The sequence below is a fragment of the Stegodyphus dumicola genome, chromosome 5, assembly GCF_044657685.1.
Source record: "Stegodyphus dumicola isolate Sdum_Otavi_A_Nest chromosome 5, ASM4465768v1".
Classification (NCBI taxonomy): Eukaryota; Metazoa; Arthropoda; class Arachnida; order Araneae; family Eresidae; genus Stegodyphus; species Stegodyphus dumicola.
Window position 1 is genome coordinate 75,953,142 of NC_140772.1, and position 20,785 is coordinate 75,973,926.

Below are 20,785 nucleotides of genomic sequence, written 5' to 3' on the forward strand. Positions count from 1 at the left end.
ACATATAATATTCATACACTTATTTTTAAACAATCTACTTGAATAAAAAAAAAATAACAATAGTTTCTCTTTAATGCATTGAGCATAACTGATACATTAACCAAAAATTAAATAAAGTGCCAAATGAAAATGGAATTCTCAGGTTTTTAATTTTTTGCTAATGCAATATTTTTAATAAATAAATACTTAAAAATTTACTGTAATCCATATAATTATAGTCAGTTCCTAAAAGAAAACATCAAATCACTGAGCTCTTCCTTTCTCTATATAAAAAAAAGGACATTAATGTGAGAGAATGTTGTAAATCAAATTCACTAACTCATGGAAAGAAGCAAAAAAGAAATTAAAATACTTTCTGATTATCTGCACTTCCCATTGAAAACTTATTACAAAGTATTCATGACGCAAAAATAGTTATGTGGTAACACAGGTATAGCCATAGCACATGTCTACTTTGGCTGGTGAGCAGTGTCGAGTTGTGTAATTCTCCAATATTCTTTTTGGGAAAACATATCACTATGTACGTGGAAAGAACAACTGCACAAAAAATTATAGAGGAATTTCTCAAAAAAGGTATGTTTTTTATAACAAATATTTCGTAGACTTTTTTATTGAGGATCACACTTTTGTGAAATTTTTAGTATACAACTATCTTGGCTGGTTGTTGTTAGTTTCATGGCACAAAACTTTAAAAGTTATAATGCACAAGATGGAGGTGAGGGTTTTGAATTTAGATTATACAGTGGATGGACAAAAATATGGAAACACCTTGTGAAATGCATGTTTGAAAAGAAAGATTGATTTTAATGAAATATGTAGGTGGCGCAGGCATTTTTGACTACTGACGCCACCTATACAACTTCGTAAATGTGCTAAACACTTCAGTTGTTGTCGGAGTACTGTTATGTGAGGTTGTCATTGCATTATGTCAGAGTTAACAGACTTCGAACGTGGGCAAATTGTTGGAGCACGTATGGTAGGTGCTTCCGTAAGCAAGGTAGCCGAGGTGTTTAGTGTTTCAAGAGGTACTGTATCGAAGATTTATTCCGCATATTTGAAAAGCGGAAAAACATCATCTGCTAAATCACAGCGCGGACGAAAGCGTGTCCTGAGTGATCATGACAGATGATCATTAAGGGCAATTGTGACGAAAAATAAGAAGACCACAGATACTGCTGAAATGAATGTTGTGTTACCGAACCCTGTGAGTGCCAAAACAATTAGAAGGGAGCTTCATAAACAGGGAATTGCTGGCCGTGCTGCAATTGAGAAGCCACTCATCAGTGATGCTAATGCCCGTAACAGGAAAAGGTGGTGTTGAAGTCATAAAGCCTGGACTATACAGCAGTGGAAGCGAGTAATATGGTCTGACGAGTAATATGGTTCTTTCACATTGTTTCCCCCTTCTGGCCGAGTTTACGTCTGCAGAATACCATCTCAAGCCTATAATACAGACTGCTTGTTGCCAAGAGTGAAACATGGTGGGGGTTCTGTTATGGTTTGGGCAGCCATATCGTGGTTCTCTGCTAAACCCATGATAACTGTGTCAGGGTACATGACTGCCAAGACTTGTGAACATTTTGGCCGATCAAGTTCATCCCATGGTACAAACTTTGTTCCCCGATGGTGATGGTGTCTTCCAAGATGACAAAACCCCTGTTCACACAGCTCACATTGTCCAGGACTGGTTTTCTGAGCACGAGGATGAGTTGTCCCATCTCCCCTGGCCTCACAGTCACCAGACCCGAATATTATCGAACCTTTGTGGTCTACATTGGAACGGAAAGTGTGTTCTCGTTATCCACCACCAACATCGTTACCTGAACTTGCCACCGTTTTGCAGGAAGAATGGTATAATATTCCCTTGGCAAACATACAAGAACTGTATTTATTAATTCCGAGAAGACTGCAAGCTGTTTTGGATGCCAACGGGTTTCCTACACCATATTAAGCAAAGAAACATGTTTTTTTAAAGGTGTTTCCATATTTTTGTCCAACCCCTGTATATATATATATGTATATATATATATACAGGGTGTTTCATAGATCTTGGAACAAACTTGGAGGGGTGGTGGAGGGTACTAAAACATGCATTTTTTGTATAGAACTGTAGGGTCTAAAGTGACGGGTTAAAGCAGGAAAGCAAAAAAACAACACGAGAAGAAAATGTGTTTATGTATATAATCAACGCAAAGTGCTTCTTTGCAGCAATACAGTATTCACAATAAATGTTCAAAAAAGGGAACACTAACAGTAATAAGAACTACAGCTCTGAGTGGCTGGCATTGCCACTCAGAGCTGTAGTGGTATAGAGCGGTAGTGAGCTGAACAAACCACGATCCGATGCACCTCAGGATCAATCGCGACTCTGATGTCAAGCGTAATGGGTGAGTTTACGCACAGGGAAAAAACTGACATGCATCTCATGTATGGTGCTGCTAATGGGAATGGCAGAGGAGCACTACGGTTGTACCAGGAACAGTTTCCAAACAAGTGCAAGCCAAAGCACGCAATGTCCAAGAGGTTGCATCAGTCTTTGTGTGAAAACGGGTCGTTTGAAGCCACCTCTGACACTAAGAGTGTAAGAAGAAGTGCACGACAACCTCGCATTGAAGAATCCATCTTGAACATTGTGCATGAATCACCTCAGACAAGTACAAGAGCTAATGCATGTCGTCTGCAGCTGAGTCATTCCACCGTTTGGAGAGTATTGCATGAAAATGGTTTGAACCCATACCATTTGCAGAGAGTCCAAGCCTTGCAACAGATAGATTACCCTCTTCGAGTTCATTTCTGTCATTGGTTCTTGCAGCAGTGTGCAGCGCAGGCGGATTTCCCATTGGATGTGCTATTCACGGACAAGGCAACTTTCTCACAGGACGGCATGTTCAATAGCCACAATATGCACGTGTGGGCAACTCATAATCCACACGGCACACGTTCGCATGCATACCTAACCAGCTTCTCCATGAATATGTGGCCGGGTATTGTTAACGACTACCTCATAGGACCATACCTCTTACCTGCACATACAAATGGCTCATGTTATATTTTTCTGCAAGAAGTGTTACTGTAATTGCTGCAGGATGTTCCGGCTGTCGTTCGCGAACACATGTGGTTCCAGCATGATAGTGCACCAGCCCATAACCCGTGCGGGTCCGCAATTACTTGGATGAAACATTTACGGACTGATGGATTGGCCGTGGTGGACCTGTTCAATGGCCAGCCCGTTTGTCAGATTTATCCAGCTTGGATTTTTTTTATGGGGCCATCTGAAGAGCATCATTTACAAGACTCCCGTTGACTCACTGGAGGACCTCGTTGCAAGACTATCCACTGCGGCTGCAAGCGTGTGTGAAATGCCTGTCGTTTTTCAAAATGTTCGCTAATCCCTTCTGTGATGTTACCAAGTATATAGTCAAAAGTCGTTAATCCGGACTCGTCGGGACTTCGGCGATTCCGGATTATCGATTTTTCCGGATTATAGATCATCAGTTTAAATCTCGTAATGTGGCATGCAGAAATTCTAAAATTAAAAATATGAAACCGTAATTTATGAAATAAAGAACAATTATGATCTAAAGAGTATCAAAATTTACAAAAAAAAAAAAAAAAGCTTAATATTTATTTGTTTACTTTATTAAACATTTCTCTCAATGTAAGTTGTTTTAAGTTGCTTCATTTTATGTGATAATACTTTCTCTTTAATTCTATAAAAAGACATAATTTCTTGTTCAGTTACAAAGTTCCGCTGTTCAAGTCCTGTTAATTGCTGTGCCGAGAATACCGGTTAACTTGTCAAACGAAATTTTTTCGTTTTCACTAACCTCTCTGTCACATTCTTCATGCCTTTATCCATTTTTTGCAGCAATTCCACTTTTTGTTTGTTGGACATCGAAACATACTTTCGTTTTGTAGATCCTTTGGAAGTTCCAGCATTGGAAATTCTATTTGACATAATCGAAAGTTCAAGTTTACTTTTATAAAATTGCTCTTACAGTCTGCAAAAAATAATAAGCAGGATCCAATTCGAAGATTAAGGAACAACGCAATCATTAACATTAACTGAAATAGATAATTAGATAATTTTAGCTTACACCGTCCGTTATACATTAAACGCGCAGGCGAAAACGCATTCTGCACACGCATATGCGCAGTAGTCAAGGTCTTACGCGCACGCGTAAAACGTCTGTGCACATGTGCTGACGTGGCGCATGCGCAGAAAGTTTTTAGCTTTGAGGTCCGGATTATAGATCATTCCAGATTATGGGTGTCCGAATTAGCAACTTTTGACTGTATTACTGCTGGTAGTCACAATTTTGAACATTAATGTGAATACTGCATTGCAACAAAGAAGCACTTTCTAATTTCTTTTTATTTCGACTGGTTAAGATTTTGGTTTGTAGATGGTCAAAAAAATGTTTTTTGAAATAATGCATTTCTGAGAAATTTGGGTACTTTCTAATCATCTACACACCTGTCCCAAAAGTTGCTAACTTGTCATCAAATAATTTTTCACCATGCTAATATGGGAAAGGCAACAGTCATCTTCAAAATGGCAACATACTAAGAGTTCCATAAAAGAGCAATTAATAAATAAAATTAAAATAACAAAGAAACAACTATAATAAAACATGTACCTTTTTCAAGAAATATTTATGTAATTTTTTTGGAGGGGCGAGGAACTGTTTTCCCCATGTATACACAATAATCTATTTTCACTTAAAAACATCAGAGAATGGCACACATTTGGCATTCACATTCTAACATTTTGCTTGCAATTTCTTATACTGCATTTTCACGAAATTTAAGAGTTTAAGAAGTACAACTTAATGGAATGCAAATTCCTGCATTCTCTATTGCTGAGCAAAATATCATATATCTGAAAAAAAAATGCAAGACCTTTCTTTTCTACACTTAGCAAACTTCCCAGTCCCATTCTGATTTGGTACAAAAATAATACTTAGTGAAAAAATATATAATAATCAGAGAAATAATCATCAAACTTGAAAGGTGGAAATTCATGTTTAATGACAAGCATGCACACACACTACCTGGATTTCTACATAAATACATTTTGTCAATGTTATTGGTTGCCACATAATTATCTTGATGACAATATGCATTGCCTTGTGAAAAATTTTGGGAAGGAAGAGGATAATATGGAAAGAAACAAAATTTGTTAAAGCATGTACCTATTTTTAGGTACGTGCTTTAACAAACGTATTCTGCACTTGTATTAGGAGGGAAAAAAAAAATTATTATTGTATTAGGAGTATTAGGAGGCTGTATTGAGTTAGGAGGGGGAAAAAATTTAAAATGAGACTAAAGAGACTGCTATAAATTGAAATTTGATTTTATACACACATCCGTGTCCATTATCCGGAATGATCTAAAATCCGGGCCTCAAAACCATCACCAATGTTTTTTCGTAGGCTTTACGAATGCACATTTAATTCCCCCCTCCGCGCATAATAAAACATCTGGAGAAGCCCGATTCTTATTTTCACTTTGACACTAAATAAAATACCTTGTTAATGAAGAAGCAATCATTTTAGCAAAAATTTGTATGATTAGTAATTTTGCTCCGTTACTGCGTATCTGCTTGGCATACATCGCAAACCGAAACATTCCACATAGATACATCGTTGATCTGATGCCAACTTGGCAAATCATGATTTGTTATACTTTCCTTTCATCACTGCAAGTTTATCAAAACATGACAACTTGAGTAATGGCTCATGTAGCCATGCCTTATTTAAGTTAAACGCACTAAAAAATGCTAACAGGGAAAAATTTACCAAAAATTTCTTTCCATATGCTAAAAATATATTTTGTTGATGATACTCATAGACTCAAAGATTACATTTAGGACTATTTAAATTAAGAATAACTGATTTGTTATTCACATAAACCCAACGCAAGGGCTCGTATGGCCGCATCGAGTCACAGAATTTAGGACCCACAGAGACTGCATCAGGCGGTAAGGTATCTAGCTCCGGCCCTCAATAAGGCTTAAGTATATGGTGGGAATTTATTAATTCAGAACTCTGATAAGCCTTAAGCATGTGCAAGAATTAGACATAAATATAATAAATAACTAAACTCATACAATTCAGGCTTAATTGTCTCAGAGTGCAATAGAAGGAAGATAAAATTTAACCGAACAACTTGTCGTTAGTCACCAAGCTCATGATGCATAGACAAATATGTATAATGAAGGATAACTAAATTTGATGATGATAGCCGCTAATTTTAAAGGTTTTCGAATATCGCAAACAAAGGTGAAATTTTTCAGTTAACAGATTTTGTAAAGAAATGTGGAGAAACGGTTTATAAATGAAGATGATATAAAAGAAGTTTTTCATTGTGATGACAATGCTTCTCAATCATCAATCAATTAATGAATGGCGAAATCTGTAGTATGGTTCTAGATCTAGAAAATACCACTACTGGAAGTGAAGAAAGTGACAGAGAAGTTACTGAAAACGAGAAATTTCGATTGACAAGTTAGTTGGAATTTTTGAACAAGCAGCTACAGGACTTCAACAATGTAACTAAACAGGAGATTATGTCTGTCTACAGAATTAAAGAGAATGTATTAGCACAAAAAAACGAAGCAACTACACAACTTACATTGAAAGAAATGTTTAATAAGGTAAACAAATAAATATTAAGCTTTTTTTTTTGTAAATTTTGATACTCTTTACAACATAAATACTTCATTATTTCATAAATAATGATTTCATATTTTTAATTTTGTAATTTCTACATGCCATCTTACTAGATTGAAACTGATGATCTAATACACGGAAAAACCCCAAATCTGGTATCGGCGAAGTCCCAATGAGTCTGGATTTTGGACTTTGTACTGTATAGAATAAGGAGATTAGCATACAGCTTAGAAAATAACAGAAATTTCTTTTCAAACAGTTCCTTTTATATCCTAAAAAAATCTGGAAGATTTCTTTGAAAAATGAGGGTCTTTAAAAACTAAACATGGCTAAAATATACGGGCTGGTTTGTGTTGGGCTGTCATATACTATAAATAAAGAAGGTTCAGAATAACCTATAAATCATTTTTCATTCAATATCTGTGCGTAAAGATTTACGCACAGAAAATTTAAAGAATAAAAGTCAATTTTTAGATGTGCCCAGACCAATAAAAATAAAAAAGAATAACAGTAAAATTTTAGGTGTGCCTATTCTGGGCAGTGCAATTTTATTCTCTTCAATTTTATTAGAAATTTTATTATTCTTCAATTAATTTTATTCTCTTCAATTAGGGCAATTCAATTTTATTCTGGTCAGTGCAATTTTAGGTGTGCCCGGTATGATAATTTTACAGTGCATTTTTAAATTTAATTTGTAACCACTTATTGCAAATGTTTGTTTCATTGATTAAAATACAGACGTTTTAATTCTGAATTGGGTGTGATATTTGAAGCGTAAAGATTAGAAATAGAGATTTGCAAAGAAACCCTCCTTCTAAGTCTAGCTGGTGACACCTGGCAATTTTTTGTCAGTTTGGCAATACTTTGATAGCTTCCAGAAATAACAGTTACAGAGTTATAACAGCAATTTTTGAAGAAGTTTTTAGAAGTGCCCGGGTAACCTCATAAATAATGGCTGCATTGGAGTAGTCAGTTAGTTGAACAGTTTAGGTCAGACTATTAATGTATTAATCCCTTAACTACAGTGGAAAGCATACAAGATTCATTTCCCAGTGCCACGGTTTTTCATACAGGCGCGCATAGTTATGTGATGTATTAGGGGGAAATTAAGTGCAAGTTTTGCTTTCTAAAAACTGTTTACTTTCACAAAATAAAGAAGAAAAAAATTAATGCACAAAAATTTAATGTTATGAGTAAAAGTATAATAAAAAGATTAAGTATAATAAAAATGATGTTTTTATAATAAAAAAGGTCCCTAAAATGGAGTTTCGATCAATTCATTTTTAGACCAGTAAAGTATAATATCAGGTTTCAGTGTTATACCTTGTGAAATCAGTATGCCTAAAAAAAAACATGTATCTCTTTTGAACTAGTTGAATGCCACAATTTTGTTCTTGATTTTTTGTTTGCAAGGTGTAAGTTCATATACTCGTCTACAAAACGGTTAGTTCCAGTAACAATATGAAACATGAGCAGTTCATCAAAAAATAATTCAAAAAAGATAAATGGGTTTGAAACATACATCCATTATATCTTTCTTTATTCCTGGAACCTACTACAAAAAATAAACGATAACGGAGGTCACAGAATAATAAAAAAAAATTTTACTCAAACAACACCAGCCAATACCGCGCAGTCATTACGTTCACCGCTTTAGACAAATCCCTCTCTCCAATTTCTCCCCAAACTTCTCTGAAATAGTATCCTCCTTTGCATACTTTGTCAAGGTCATTGTGGTGTTGCATTCTAAAGCTTTGCGAAAAATTTTACGGGTAGCAGCACAAAGCAAATGATAGTAGTTTGGAAGGGCATACATATATATACACCCGGGGCAGTTAATGCATCGGCTGAGCAAGGCGTATATTGACAGTTAAGGGGCACTGCACTTAAGGGGTTAAGCTGGTGCTCAGTAATTATTGCATCAGACTTTGCTCTATGAGTGATATTGATCACCTATGATATTTCTCTGAAGTTTATGAATTTCACTTATTTCTGTTTTTCACCTTCAGTCAAATTCTTCTTGGTCATCTGGTGTAATTATTAAGATCTTTATGAACTGGTAGTATATATATATATATGTAATATTAAAGCACAAAGGAAAAGACGGAACACTGTCGATCTGTGCTTAGATCCATACTGAAGAAGCATTTTGATTGCATAGTGTTTAAAGAACTTGGCAGTCGAAGCAGTTTTACTTCCATTTTTATTTCCAATTGATATTTGTGGCCACAATCACTTGGCACTCTAGTCGTGCCTTTCCACAGAAGATTTACATTTTTGATGTTGTTGGGATAGAAAGCAAGCCAGCGAAATTACATCTTAGCACAGTAGAGAGCAAGAGGTGAAGTGTGTAGTTATGAAAGATGGAAGCACGCGAAGAAAAAAGTTTTGGTTTACAAGGACAGTTTCAGTTCCCAATGATTACGTCATCAGAGCTGCGCCGATCATAGAGTGATCTAGAAATGACGCAATGCAAAGAAGTTATTACCATTTTATAATAGAGAGGAAGAATTAATGTTTATAGTTTGATCTAGAAATGACACAATGCAAAGAAGTTATTACGATTTTATAATAGGGAGGAAGAATTAATGTTTATAGTTTAATCTATAATTTTGATTCATATATTTTTATCTTACATATTCCCCCCTTCAAAAAGAAAAAGGCGTAGCGACAGAGAAGCCTTTTTAAAGAAAAAGAGTTAAAGCACTAGCAAATAAAAAAGAAAAACATAAATCATAAAATTTTGATTCTATAAAAGTATAATTTATAAATATCATTTTTTTTAATTAAATTTTTAATTTTTAGAATCCTATTGAATTTTTCAGCTTTTCAGTCCAAAAGTCTTTTTGTTTGAGAGTTCACATAATCATAAATATTCAGGGAAGGTTCTTATTATTACAGAATATCACAAAAACTTTTACATAATCATTACTTATAATTAAATGTAATGCACATAAATATTTATGATACCTATTTCCATACTGATAAATTATAATTTAACATCATAAATAATAGGATTAAGATTTTCGGAATTTATGGTTTCACCGTTATCATCTTTCATTTACAATTCCTGATTTTACCAAACTGGAAGCCTCGCAATACTTCTAAACAAACATATCCATCAATAGGGCTGTCCTCTTGAGCTAACCAGTGTGTTCTCTGCACTAGTGGCCCAGGGTGCCTAGACAGTTACTTGAAAAGACCTCCGTTCCTTGCATTAAGGTAACTAACCTTTGAGAACTGCACTAATACATTCCATAATAAAAAAATATAATAATAATAATATAAAAAATTTACATGCATTCATAAAATGAGAGCCTCCAACATTATCTTGCATGAAGAGGGTAAAAGGAACAACTGTACAGAGGTAATTACAGGCCTCTGTTGAAGGAACCAGTACACCCTCATCATACTATACTTAACACACAAAAACCCATAAATTTTAACATGCATTTACCATAATTTCATATTACGTATCTGTACTAATTTCACTTATTTTTTACACCTAATTCATTTTTAGAATAATTATAAAATTAGTATTCAAAATTCTCAACAAAATTTATAAAATTAGTATTCAAAATTCTCAACAAAATTTCAAAAACATGAAAACTTATCTTAATATCCTTCCCTATGAATAATTTAAATAGCTTAAAATTAATTACTTAATTTGCTCACACATAATTATGAAAAATTAGAAAAATTAATGAACAAGAATTTCAGATTTTCTCAAAACAAATTGCAGAAATTTTAACCAAAGTTGAAATGAAAACTGTAGAATCCGCAGCACATTAAATAATTCAGTTCCTGAGCTAGATTCACACGAATGTAATTATTTTTGAGCTGTTGAAAAAGCGGAAGTACAAATAATTTTCTGTCGCACATACTTGCAAACACTAACTCGGATCGACCTTGAACCTGCTGTAATGCTTAATTCCTAAACGGTAATTCACTGATGATTTCCTTTTTACTAGGCATTCGAACTTCTCAATTTATCGAGAGATTACTTTCAATGTGTAAACACTACGCGTGATTATTTTTTTGAAGCACTTGCAAAACACCACAGCAGAAAAATGATCTGTTATTTTTTAAACACTGAAAAAACAAATTTGATGATTCACTTCTTTCACATTATCTTGGATTTATCACAAAACGATGATTTGAAGAGCTGAATTAAATTTTCCATTGAGGTTTCAGGCTGCAGGAAACTATCCTTACCGGCTTAATTCTAATAATGAAAGCAAAGGAAAGGAAAAGCCGGAGCAGTGTCGATGCTTAGTTATCCTATATTGAAGAGGAAGTAATCTGATTGCGTCGTAAGCTAATGTGTTGACTTCGTAAATAAAACTTGGCAGTAGAAGCGATTTTAATTCCTTTTTTATTTCCAATTGACATTTGTGGCCACAATCACTTGGCACTCTAGTCGTGCCTTTCCACAGAAGATTTACATTTTTGATGTTGTTGGGATAGAAACCAAGCCAGCGAAATTACATCTTAGCACAGTAGAGAGCAAAAGCTGAAGTGCGTAGTTATGAAAGATGGAAGCACGCGAAGAAAAAAGTTTTGGTTTACAAGGACAGTTTCAGTTCCCAATGATTACGTCATCAGAGCTGCGCCGATCATAGAGTGAATTCTTCTTGGTCATCTGGTGTAATTATTAAGATCTTTATGAACTGGTAGTATATATATATATATGTAATATTAAAGCACAAAGGAAAAGACGGAACACTGTCGATCTGTGCTTAGATCCATATTGAAGAAGCATTTTGATTGCGTAGTATTTAAAGAACTTGGCAGTCGAAGCAGTTTTACTTCCATTTTTATTTCCAATTGATATTTGTGGCCACAATGCACAAAAATTTAATGTTATGAGTAAAAGTATAATAAAAAGATTAAGTATAATAAAAATGATGTTTTTATAATAAAAAAGGTCCCTAAAATGGAGTTTCGATCAATTCATTTTTAGACCAGTAAAGTATAATATCAGGTTTCAGTGTTATACCTTGTGAAATCAGTATGCCTAAAAAAAAACATGTATCTCTTTTGAACTAGTTGAATGCCACAATTTTGTTCTTGATTTTTTGTTTGCAAGGTGTAAGTTCATATACTCGTCTACAAAACGGTTAGTTCCAGTAACAATATGAAACATGAGCAGTTCATCAAAAAATAATTCAAAAAAGATAAATGGGTTTGAAACATACATCCATTATATCTTTCTTTATTCCTGGAACCTACTACAAAAAATAAACGAAAACGGAGGTCACAGAATAATAAAAAAAAATTTTACTCAAACAACACCAGCCAATACCGCGCAGTCATTACGTTCACCGCTTTAGACAAATCCCTCTCTCCAATTTCTCCCCAAACTTCTCTGAAATAGTATCCTCCTTTGCATACTTTGTCAAGGTCATTGTGGTGTTGCATTCTAAAGCTTTGCGAAAAATTTTACGGGTAGCAGCACAAAGCAAATGATAGTAGTTTGGAAGGGCATACATATATATACACCCGGGGCAGTTAATGCATCGGCTGAGCAAGGCGTATATTGACAGTTAAGGGGCACTGCAGTTAAGGGGTTAAGCTGGTGCTCAGTAATTATTGCATCAGACTTTGCTCTATGGGTGATATTGATCACCTATGATATTTCTCTGAAGTTTATGAATTTCACTTATTTCTGTTTTTCACCTTCAGTCAAATTCTTCTTGGTCATCTGGTGTAATTATTAAGATCTTTATGAACTGGTAGTATATATATATATATATGTAATATTAAAGCACAAAGGAAAAGACGGAACACTGTCGATCTGTGCTTAGATCCATATTGAAGAAGCATTTTGATTGCGTAGTATTTAAAGAACTTGGCAGTCGAAGCAGTTTTACTTCCATTTTTATTCCCAATTGATATTTGTGGCCACAATCACTTGGCACTCTAGTCGTGCCTTTCCACAGAAGATTTACATTTTTGATGTTGTTGGGATAGAAAGCAAGCCAGCGAAATTACATCTTAGCACAGTAGAGAGCAAGAGGTGAAGTGCATAGTTATGAAAGATGGAAGCACGCGAAGAAAAAAGTTTTGGTTTACAAGGACAGTTTCAGTTCCCAATGATTACGTCATCAGAGCTGCGCCGATCATAGAGTGATCTAGAAATGACGCAATGCAAAGAAGTTATTACCATTTTATAATAGAGAGGAAGAATTAATGTTTATAGTTTGATCTAGAAATGATGCAATGCAAAGAAGTTATTACGATTTTATAATAGAGAGGAAGAATTAATGTTTATAGTTTAATCTATAATTTTGATTCATATATTTTTATCTTACATATATATACAATATTAAGATGAAAAATAAGTTACTATTTAAGCTGGAAATTGCATTCAACACAGACGTTATTTCAAGGGAAAAACATGGGAAATAAATTTTTCCTAATCTAATTTCTACCTAATTTCCTATTTAAATAATTTTTCCATAAATTTAGACATAATTACCTCACTGCATAAAAATTCTCTAACACTCGATCTCAACACTTTTCTACCATCAGCTGTTCTTGAATATGGAGTCAAACCAGCACCTTTCAATTGAATTTCCCAACGTTCATTCTTCTTATTAACTACTTCTCCTAAATATCTGTAATACATAGATTAATAACTATCAACAGACAAGTTCAGAATGTTAACATTTAAAAGTGTAAATTCTCACAATATCTGAACTAATTAAATTTGAACTTGAATTAACAAACTAAAAATATTCATAAAAGATATAAACACAGTAAAAAATTTAAGTTATGAAATTTAACAGCATTCATATTTTTATTAACATAATGTTATAAAAAAATAGTAGCAAGCTTTATTACTTTACATGGTAATTTTAAAGACGCATAAGAAGCAAAATTTTATGATCTTGGCATGTGTCTGAGGAGGATTCAGCAAATATTAAATCTACTTTTTATAAAGTACCTACACAGCAAAGATTTCAACCTCCTAAAACAGTCATAATAATTTTTATTAATAAAAAAAAAATGCTTTTATGGACAAAATGCTTGAAAACATCTGGGAATAAACTAAATGGTTTTTAAATCATTTTCTATCCTTAACCTAAAACAATACTTTTGAAAAGAAATTTTAAGAGCCCGTTTTGGAATGTTATAGTTGGTTTAATCTTGTTTAAATGCATTTAACCAAGCTTTGTAGCTAAACCTTTAATTTTATTGAAAATATTCTGTAAGGACATCTTCAAGGATTTTAAATATAATATTATTACATAAAATAAAGGTTTTGTTTAAATCAAATAAAGACTGTTATTAAAATGTGTAGTTGACTATAACCGAAATGTATATTTTGAATGATCTACATTGTTTCTTAAAATCATATTATTTATCTAAATTTTTACCTCCACTCATCACATAGTTCCACCATCATCATACTCATGTACGCATTAGCTAATTAGGTTTTTCTTCACTTCCTTTTCCTCTAGAGGCTTTTTTTTATATATATATATATTTCTTTCTTCTCGATATCGCTATGGGCCATTTATTTTTTAATTTATTTTGTCCCAACTTTTCTTTCGGGCCTTTTGAACTCGTATCAAACAATACGAAGTTCCTTTTTACTATCCTCTAAACCTCGAAATTGCCCCCTTTCTATATACCTTTCCTTCGCACCTATGATTTTTCGCCCATCGGTGCAGAAAGACTTAGCGGGTGCAAAACAAGACATCTGTCTACTTTGTCTGTCTGTTTGACAAATGTTGGTGAAAAACATTTTCCCTAATTAAGATAAGCAAAAGGAAAAAAAAAAGTAACAAGTTAGACTATTACTAAACAGTTATGAATTAATTGAATTATTATAGATATTATATTACAAAACAGAGTAAACATAGCATTCGATATACAGTATACTACTTAATACATAATAATATATAAAACAAATTGCAATAATCATGCAACACAATATAATACATATGCCAGATCAGGGAATTCTGCATCATTTACGTCTCAGTGAGATTTTGAGTTCCTGTCTGGTTTAAGGAGGATTCTGTCTCTGATAATATGTTTGCCCTGTGCATTCCTGGTGTGCCCTATGGAATTTAGGTCCAGGGAATATGCAGGCTATATCACCTGCTTAATAGCTTCCCTGCTAGTCTATTGGGACACTTTAGCTTTTCTATACAGGCAGGCAATATCATTCATGAACAGGAAGGCTGGATTAACTTCACTATGGAAAAAGAGAACATGTCTCAAGAGTATTTTGATGTAAGACCATCGTGATGTCAAAGATGTAATGAAGAGTTCTGTCACTGCACATAATACCTGCCCCACAATTACTCCTTGGCAGTAGCGATCAGTTTCCTGAGTTCTGTCACTGCATATGCTACCTCCCAACTAGTGGAGTAACTAGAACTCTAGGGCCCCTATGCATAAAACAATTCTTGCACTCCCCAATAAATTTACAGTACTAAAAAAAAAAAAAAAAAAAAAAAATTCGAGGTTTCCATAAGCCAACATTTTGGTAATGATTTTTATCAGATCAGGATTAACAGTAAAAAATCTGATATGGACACATGACTTCCTCATATTGCCTATTAAATTATACACATTTTTTGCTGCATTTCCTTTAAAGTTATTTCCTCAAATAATTTTAACTTAATTATCCAATCCCTCAATGCAAGCTGAAAATGTCATCAAAAATTGAAAATTTTAAATTAAATATCGCGGTCATACGGAAGTCAAACTTCTTTTAATTATTTTTTAATAATGAGTACAAAACTTTCCCAAGTATAGGAACCGGGACATTAAATTTCGTTATTTGTTGAGAATTATGTTTTTTTAAATTTGACATAGCCAAAACATTTTTCGTCACTTAAAAAACTTCTGTAATGGGAAGATATGACTACAACCAACGATTTCCAAAACAAAGGCCGGGTAAGGGGGCGAATATAATGTAAATGTACACTGGCAATTGCAATAAAAAAGAGAAGTTCATAAAATGGATATTATAGCAGCCCCATGTGCAAAATTTCAATGCTCTACAGCTAATCGGTTTTTGCATACATACGTATGTACATGCAAACATACAAATGTCCAGGAAAAAATCCCTTTTGAATCTTTTTAGGAAAAAAAGAGTCTTTTATTCTATCTGTACGTACAGATGTCACGCCAAAAAAATAACCAAATGTATTCGGTTTGGTTTATGAGATTACAGCAAAGTCTTTAGGTCTATCTTCCTGAGGGAAAGGATGGCTTTGTGGAGGTCTTTCTAAGAGAAACTGACTCGTAAACACGTTACACATGGGAAAAACTACGAAGGCCCATGCAGCCAGGCCGTTCGGAAAATTCGAACTTCGGACAGAACTACCAGTATTCAGCGACTTTACTGCTCGGCTGCTGGTGGGCCCCAGTTGGATTCGAGAACAGTCAAAATGGATACTTCCATTGAAATATGATAACCAAAGTTTTTTTGATTACAATACTTTCTTTTCTTCGTATAAAGAAATAAAAAAGATAGTTTTTAATTTTATCCAAAAGCTTTGTTTTCAAACAAATACTACTTAAACAATTAATTAACTCATTTTATGTTGCAAAATTCTAATATGTAACAGTGCTTGAGAGCATTATTATAACGTCATTGATCAAAATGTCATATTCTTCTAATAATTTGACATCAAATAAAAAGTTAGAATGTTATGGCGATAAACATGTCCAGTAACATGGAACGTAGCCTCATCGCTAAACACAATCTTTTGCAGAAATCGGTTATCACTGCCAATCTCATGAAGCATATCTGTAGCAAACAAGAATCGTTTGGGTCTATCTGTTGGTCTGATAGCGTGCAACAGCTGCAGTTTCTAAGGCACAGCCTCTACAGACTCATCACTGACCAATGGCCTGCCAAAACAGGGTTTGTCCAACAAACTGCCAATCCCACCGATTAATGTTATTCCTATGTGGTGGGTTCGTTGTACATGCGACGATATTCACGTTGCACTTTGGCTACCGATTCGAATTTGGCAAGCAACAGAACACCCTGAACTTTCGTCTGTATGGTCCACATCTTGGCTGGCGTGGGTGTGGATGGGCTGATCTGCTGCTTCGCAGTTCGCGGTGTTGCATCATCATCTGCGTGCGCACACGCTTGCACATCATACTATGGAAACTTGGAGAGTTTTCCTTTTGTTTGGTGAAGATTTTACATTTCTAACTTGTTTTGTTGCCTTACTATGATGGATTGATCAAAAGTTCACCATGACTTTATGGATGCACTGTATATCCTCTTGAGGTAGTGGTCATCCTTTGGCTTCTGGTATGCTTTTGCATAGCACTTCCACCTCAGGCTCTCTTCATAAACCAAGAGATACCAATACACCTCTCAAAATACCAATTGATATACCAATATATCATTTTTAGTGACATTGTGCCCTGCCTGAAAACATACAAATGCTCGATTCTAATCATATGGCCTCAGATGTCTCATAAGACTACCTGCAGTAAATACTTGTCAACAAAATGAAAATTTACAGTAATATTTTCAGAAATCGGTGCAATTTCCTCTCAAATGTTGCTGTTTGCAACTAAAAATAATGAAAAATTTGAGCATTTTATATGGAAAAGAGGTTTTTTTTCTACATTGCTCTCTGCATTTATTTTTTCTGCAACTGCATGGTTTATGGTTTTCGGGAATGGAAATATGCATTAGCTATTCCTCAACATCTCTCAAGAAAAGCCATAATTTTATAATGGATATGACCACTGAATTCTAACAGTCTCTCCTAGGTTCAGCTCCTGCAGATATAACATACTAACTTTGTGGAATTTTTTACGCATGCACTGTTAACCGAAATTAGCTTCTCTTAGAACATCTTTTACAAAAGGATCTGGTTGATCTTTACAATATGGTAACTGGTAGTTTGGCGACATTTTGGAGGTGATAAAGGTTACTACCTGGGACTTTGGTAATAATGTGAACAGTACTCACTTCCGATTACGCATTATTTTGTGTGGGGGAAATGAGAGATCATGGGATATGTCATGTGATATTAATGGATGAATTACGGTTCTTTAATCGGAAAAGGGGGGAATTTGGACAAGTATCTGTGGATGTATATTATTTTGTATTAAGCTTCATTGTGTGTTGTGTGAAGTAGGGTTGAATAATTTTGGGATTGTGTGGCGCTGTCTAAAGTGAATTGTAGATGTGATAAAGAGAATTTTTTTTATCAAATTCTATCAAATTCGAAAAAAAAAATCGTTCAGTAATTTTATTGAATCCATAATAAAAGTGTATCCACCATGTAAGGAAGATTTGGAAGAAGATTAGGTTAGTTAGACTTTGTTAAGAATGTGAGTAGTATTCAGTTCTGATTACGCATTATTTTGTGTGAGGGAAATGAGAGATCATGGGATATGTTATGTGATATTAATGGACGAATTATTGTTCTTTAATCGGGAAAAAATCTGGCAATTTTGTATTTGGCTTTATTCTGTGTTGTGTGAAATAGTGTTTGTGAATTTTTGGATCCCATGGCCGTAACTAAAGTGAATTCGAAATGGGTATTTAGTGGTATTGAAAAGGATAGTAATAAATGTTTTTTAAGGTTGTGCGAGAGAGAAATAAAGATGTTTTATTATGTTATTTATTTTACCTGGTATCTTGCTTTGAAAGATAAGTATGATTTTAAAGATTCTGAAACAGAAGTAAGAAAAGTGTATCCGCCACGTAATCAAGATTCTGAAGAAGATTAGGTAAGTTAGTATTTTTAATTATTTGAGGATTTTATTTTTATGCATTGTTGTAAATGTAAGGTGGAAAGGAATTTGGTATTATTGGGAAAATTGTTATTAGCAATGATTTAGTTTAAAGTAATTAGGATTGTAAGGTAATTTTTATTAATTTAATGTATGTGCTCATTTATATTTTAAGTAGTGTTTTTGAATTTAATTATATTTTAATGAAATGATTGTTATTTTGTGAATTTTATGTTTGTAGGAATTTGGTATACGTTTAAGTTGAAATAAACGTGTATGGAAATAATTTAAATATTTGATATTAAGTATTTGTAATGCTTGAGGTATGAATTCGTTGGTGACATGTATAATGTAATAGATGATTTAGAGGTAAAAGTTTTTGGATATTCTATTTATTTTATATGTGGAAATGTTGATATTTGTAAAGGGTAAATACTTTTTCGCGATCATGTAATTTCATATATGTTCTTTTTACCGGGTTTAAAGATTGAGAAAATTGTCATGTATTTTCGTGAAATTTTTCTAATTTATAAGAAAAAAGCAGTGTACATGGATATAGTGAAGAGTGTGCGCAATGCCATTTTTGTGTAATTCTGGGATATTTTTTTTAAGTAAAAATAAGTCGGTGTGTACATGGTTTATGTGTATGTGTTATTTTGAAAAACGCGTAAGAAGTATGGTATTGTGCACTTTTTCCCAATTTTGCAGTGAATATTTGTCATGATTAAGCAGTTTTGTTTGATAAAATTTCTAGCATAAGTGTAATTCGGCTAGTAGAGTGTTGGAAGAAGTGTTCAGTAGATAAAAAGAAAAGAAACATGGCGGGGAAAAAAATAGAGGGTTGCTGTAGGAGAGTTGGTTGCCAAATTTTCGCCAAAAAATCGCCAAGTTACCATAATGTAAAGATCAACCAAGGATCTCTGTTAAGCCTTAAAAAAATTCCCTTTCCTCTACTAAGTACCTCCCTCCTTTTTGCTCTTCAGCCATAATAAACAATCTTATGTAATATCCTTAATAATTTTAGTTGAACCTTGAAAATATACAGGGTGATTATAATTAAAGTTTAAGTTTCAAAACACTATAAAAAAAGAACCACTCATGAAAATGACGTCAAAATTGAAAGGAATGTTATTGAAGAAAGCGGAAATCGTATGGCAGAAGAAAAAATTTAGTTTCAAAAGTTAGCAACAGATGGCGCTGCAAGCAGAAGAAGACGTAAATTAAAATGCTAGTTAAATTTCAGTGTTATAAAGCCGCCAGGTACCAGGCTGTTCCTCAATTCGCGTCTCAGATGTTCGCCATGGGTGTTTCACTGCAGGACCGCGCTCTGCTGGTAAAGCTGTATTACAAGAATGATGATTGTGCAAGAGTAGCTCTGCAAAATTTCAGGACACTGAAGGGTATAAAAGAAGGCGTTGGTCCAATGATTGTCGTAGGTCTAAAGAAAATGATGCAAAAATTCGAAACGACAGGTTCGTTTGATGTGCAATCTGGTAGAGGGAGAAAACGAGTGCATTCGACGGTAGTTGAAGAAGTGGCCACAGCATTACAGGAGGGGTCGGCCGGTGGTGTGCAACCGTGCAGTGCACGAGGAATTGCTCGAACATTTGACAGGCCTACGAGCACGGTGCTGAAAATTGTACGAAACATCCTGCAATGCTATCCGTACAAAATTGGCCATGTGCAGGAGTTGCTTCCGTCTGACCTGACAGCTAGGGAGACGTTTACGTTAGAATTCCTGGCTCGCATGGAAGTGGATAATTAATGGCCGTGGAAAATTTTGTGGACAGATGAAGCCCATTTCCATCTGACAGGATACGTGAATACCTAGAATTGTCGAATATGGGCAACAGAAAATCCACTGGCAACGCACCCCGTACCACTTCACGGTATGGTGTGGCTTTACGGCATCATTCATCCTACAACCATATTTTTTCGAGCAGACGGGTGCTTCCGGTCCTGTTACCGAAACCGTCACTGGTCAGAGGTATGCGTCTCTTTTGCACAACCACGTGATTCCAGCTCTGCAACAGCGTGGATGTGTGGATGAAATCATTTTTATGCAAGATGGCGCTCCTCCACACATTGCACATCTCGTGAAGCAGCTGCTGAGGCGCCATTTCGGAAATGCTCGAATTATCAGCCGTCATTTCCCTACAGCCTGGCCGTCCCGATCGCCTGATCTTACTCCGTGTGATTTCTGGCTGTGGGGATATCTGAAGGATGTTGTGTTCTGTGCTCCAATTGCAAATTTAGCAGAATTAAAGGCACGCATTCCGCAACACATTCTGAACATCACCCCGGAGACACTGCGATCTGTTATGGAACATGCTGTTTGTCGCTTTCAACTTGTTGCACACAACGGTGGACACCATATT

The 20,785-nt window shown here is 34.6% G+C and overlaps 1 protein-coding gene across 1 annotated transcript in view; it reads right to left on the reverse strand.

Moving 5' to 3' along the window:
• LOC118188126 (protein adenylyltransferase SelO, mitochondrial-like) overlaps nucleotides 1-20,785 on the reverse strand; it is an 86,786-nt gene that overhangs the window by 64,288 nt on the left and 1,713 nt on the right. The window contains exon 2 of the mRNA XM_085816794.1: nucleotides 13,156-13,294. Within this exon, the coding sequence (XP_085672920.1) occupies nucleotides 13,156-13,294 (139 nt within the window). The remainder of the gene's footprint in view (nucleotides 1-13,155; nucleotides 13,295-20,785) is intronic.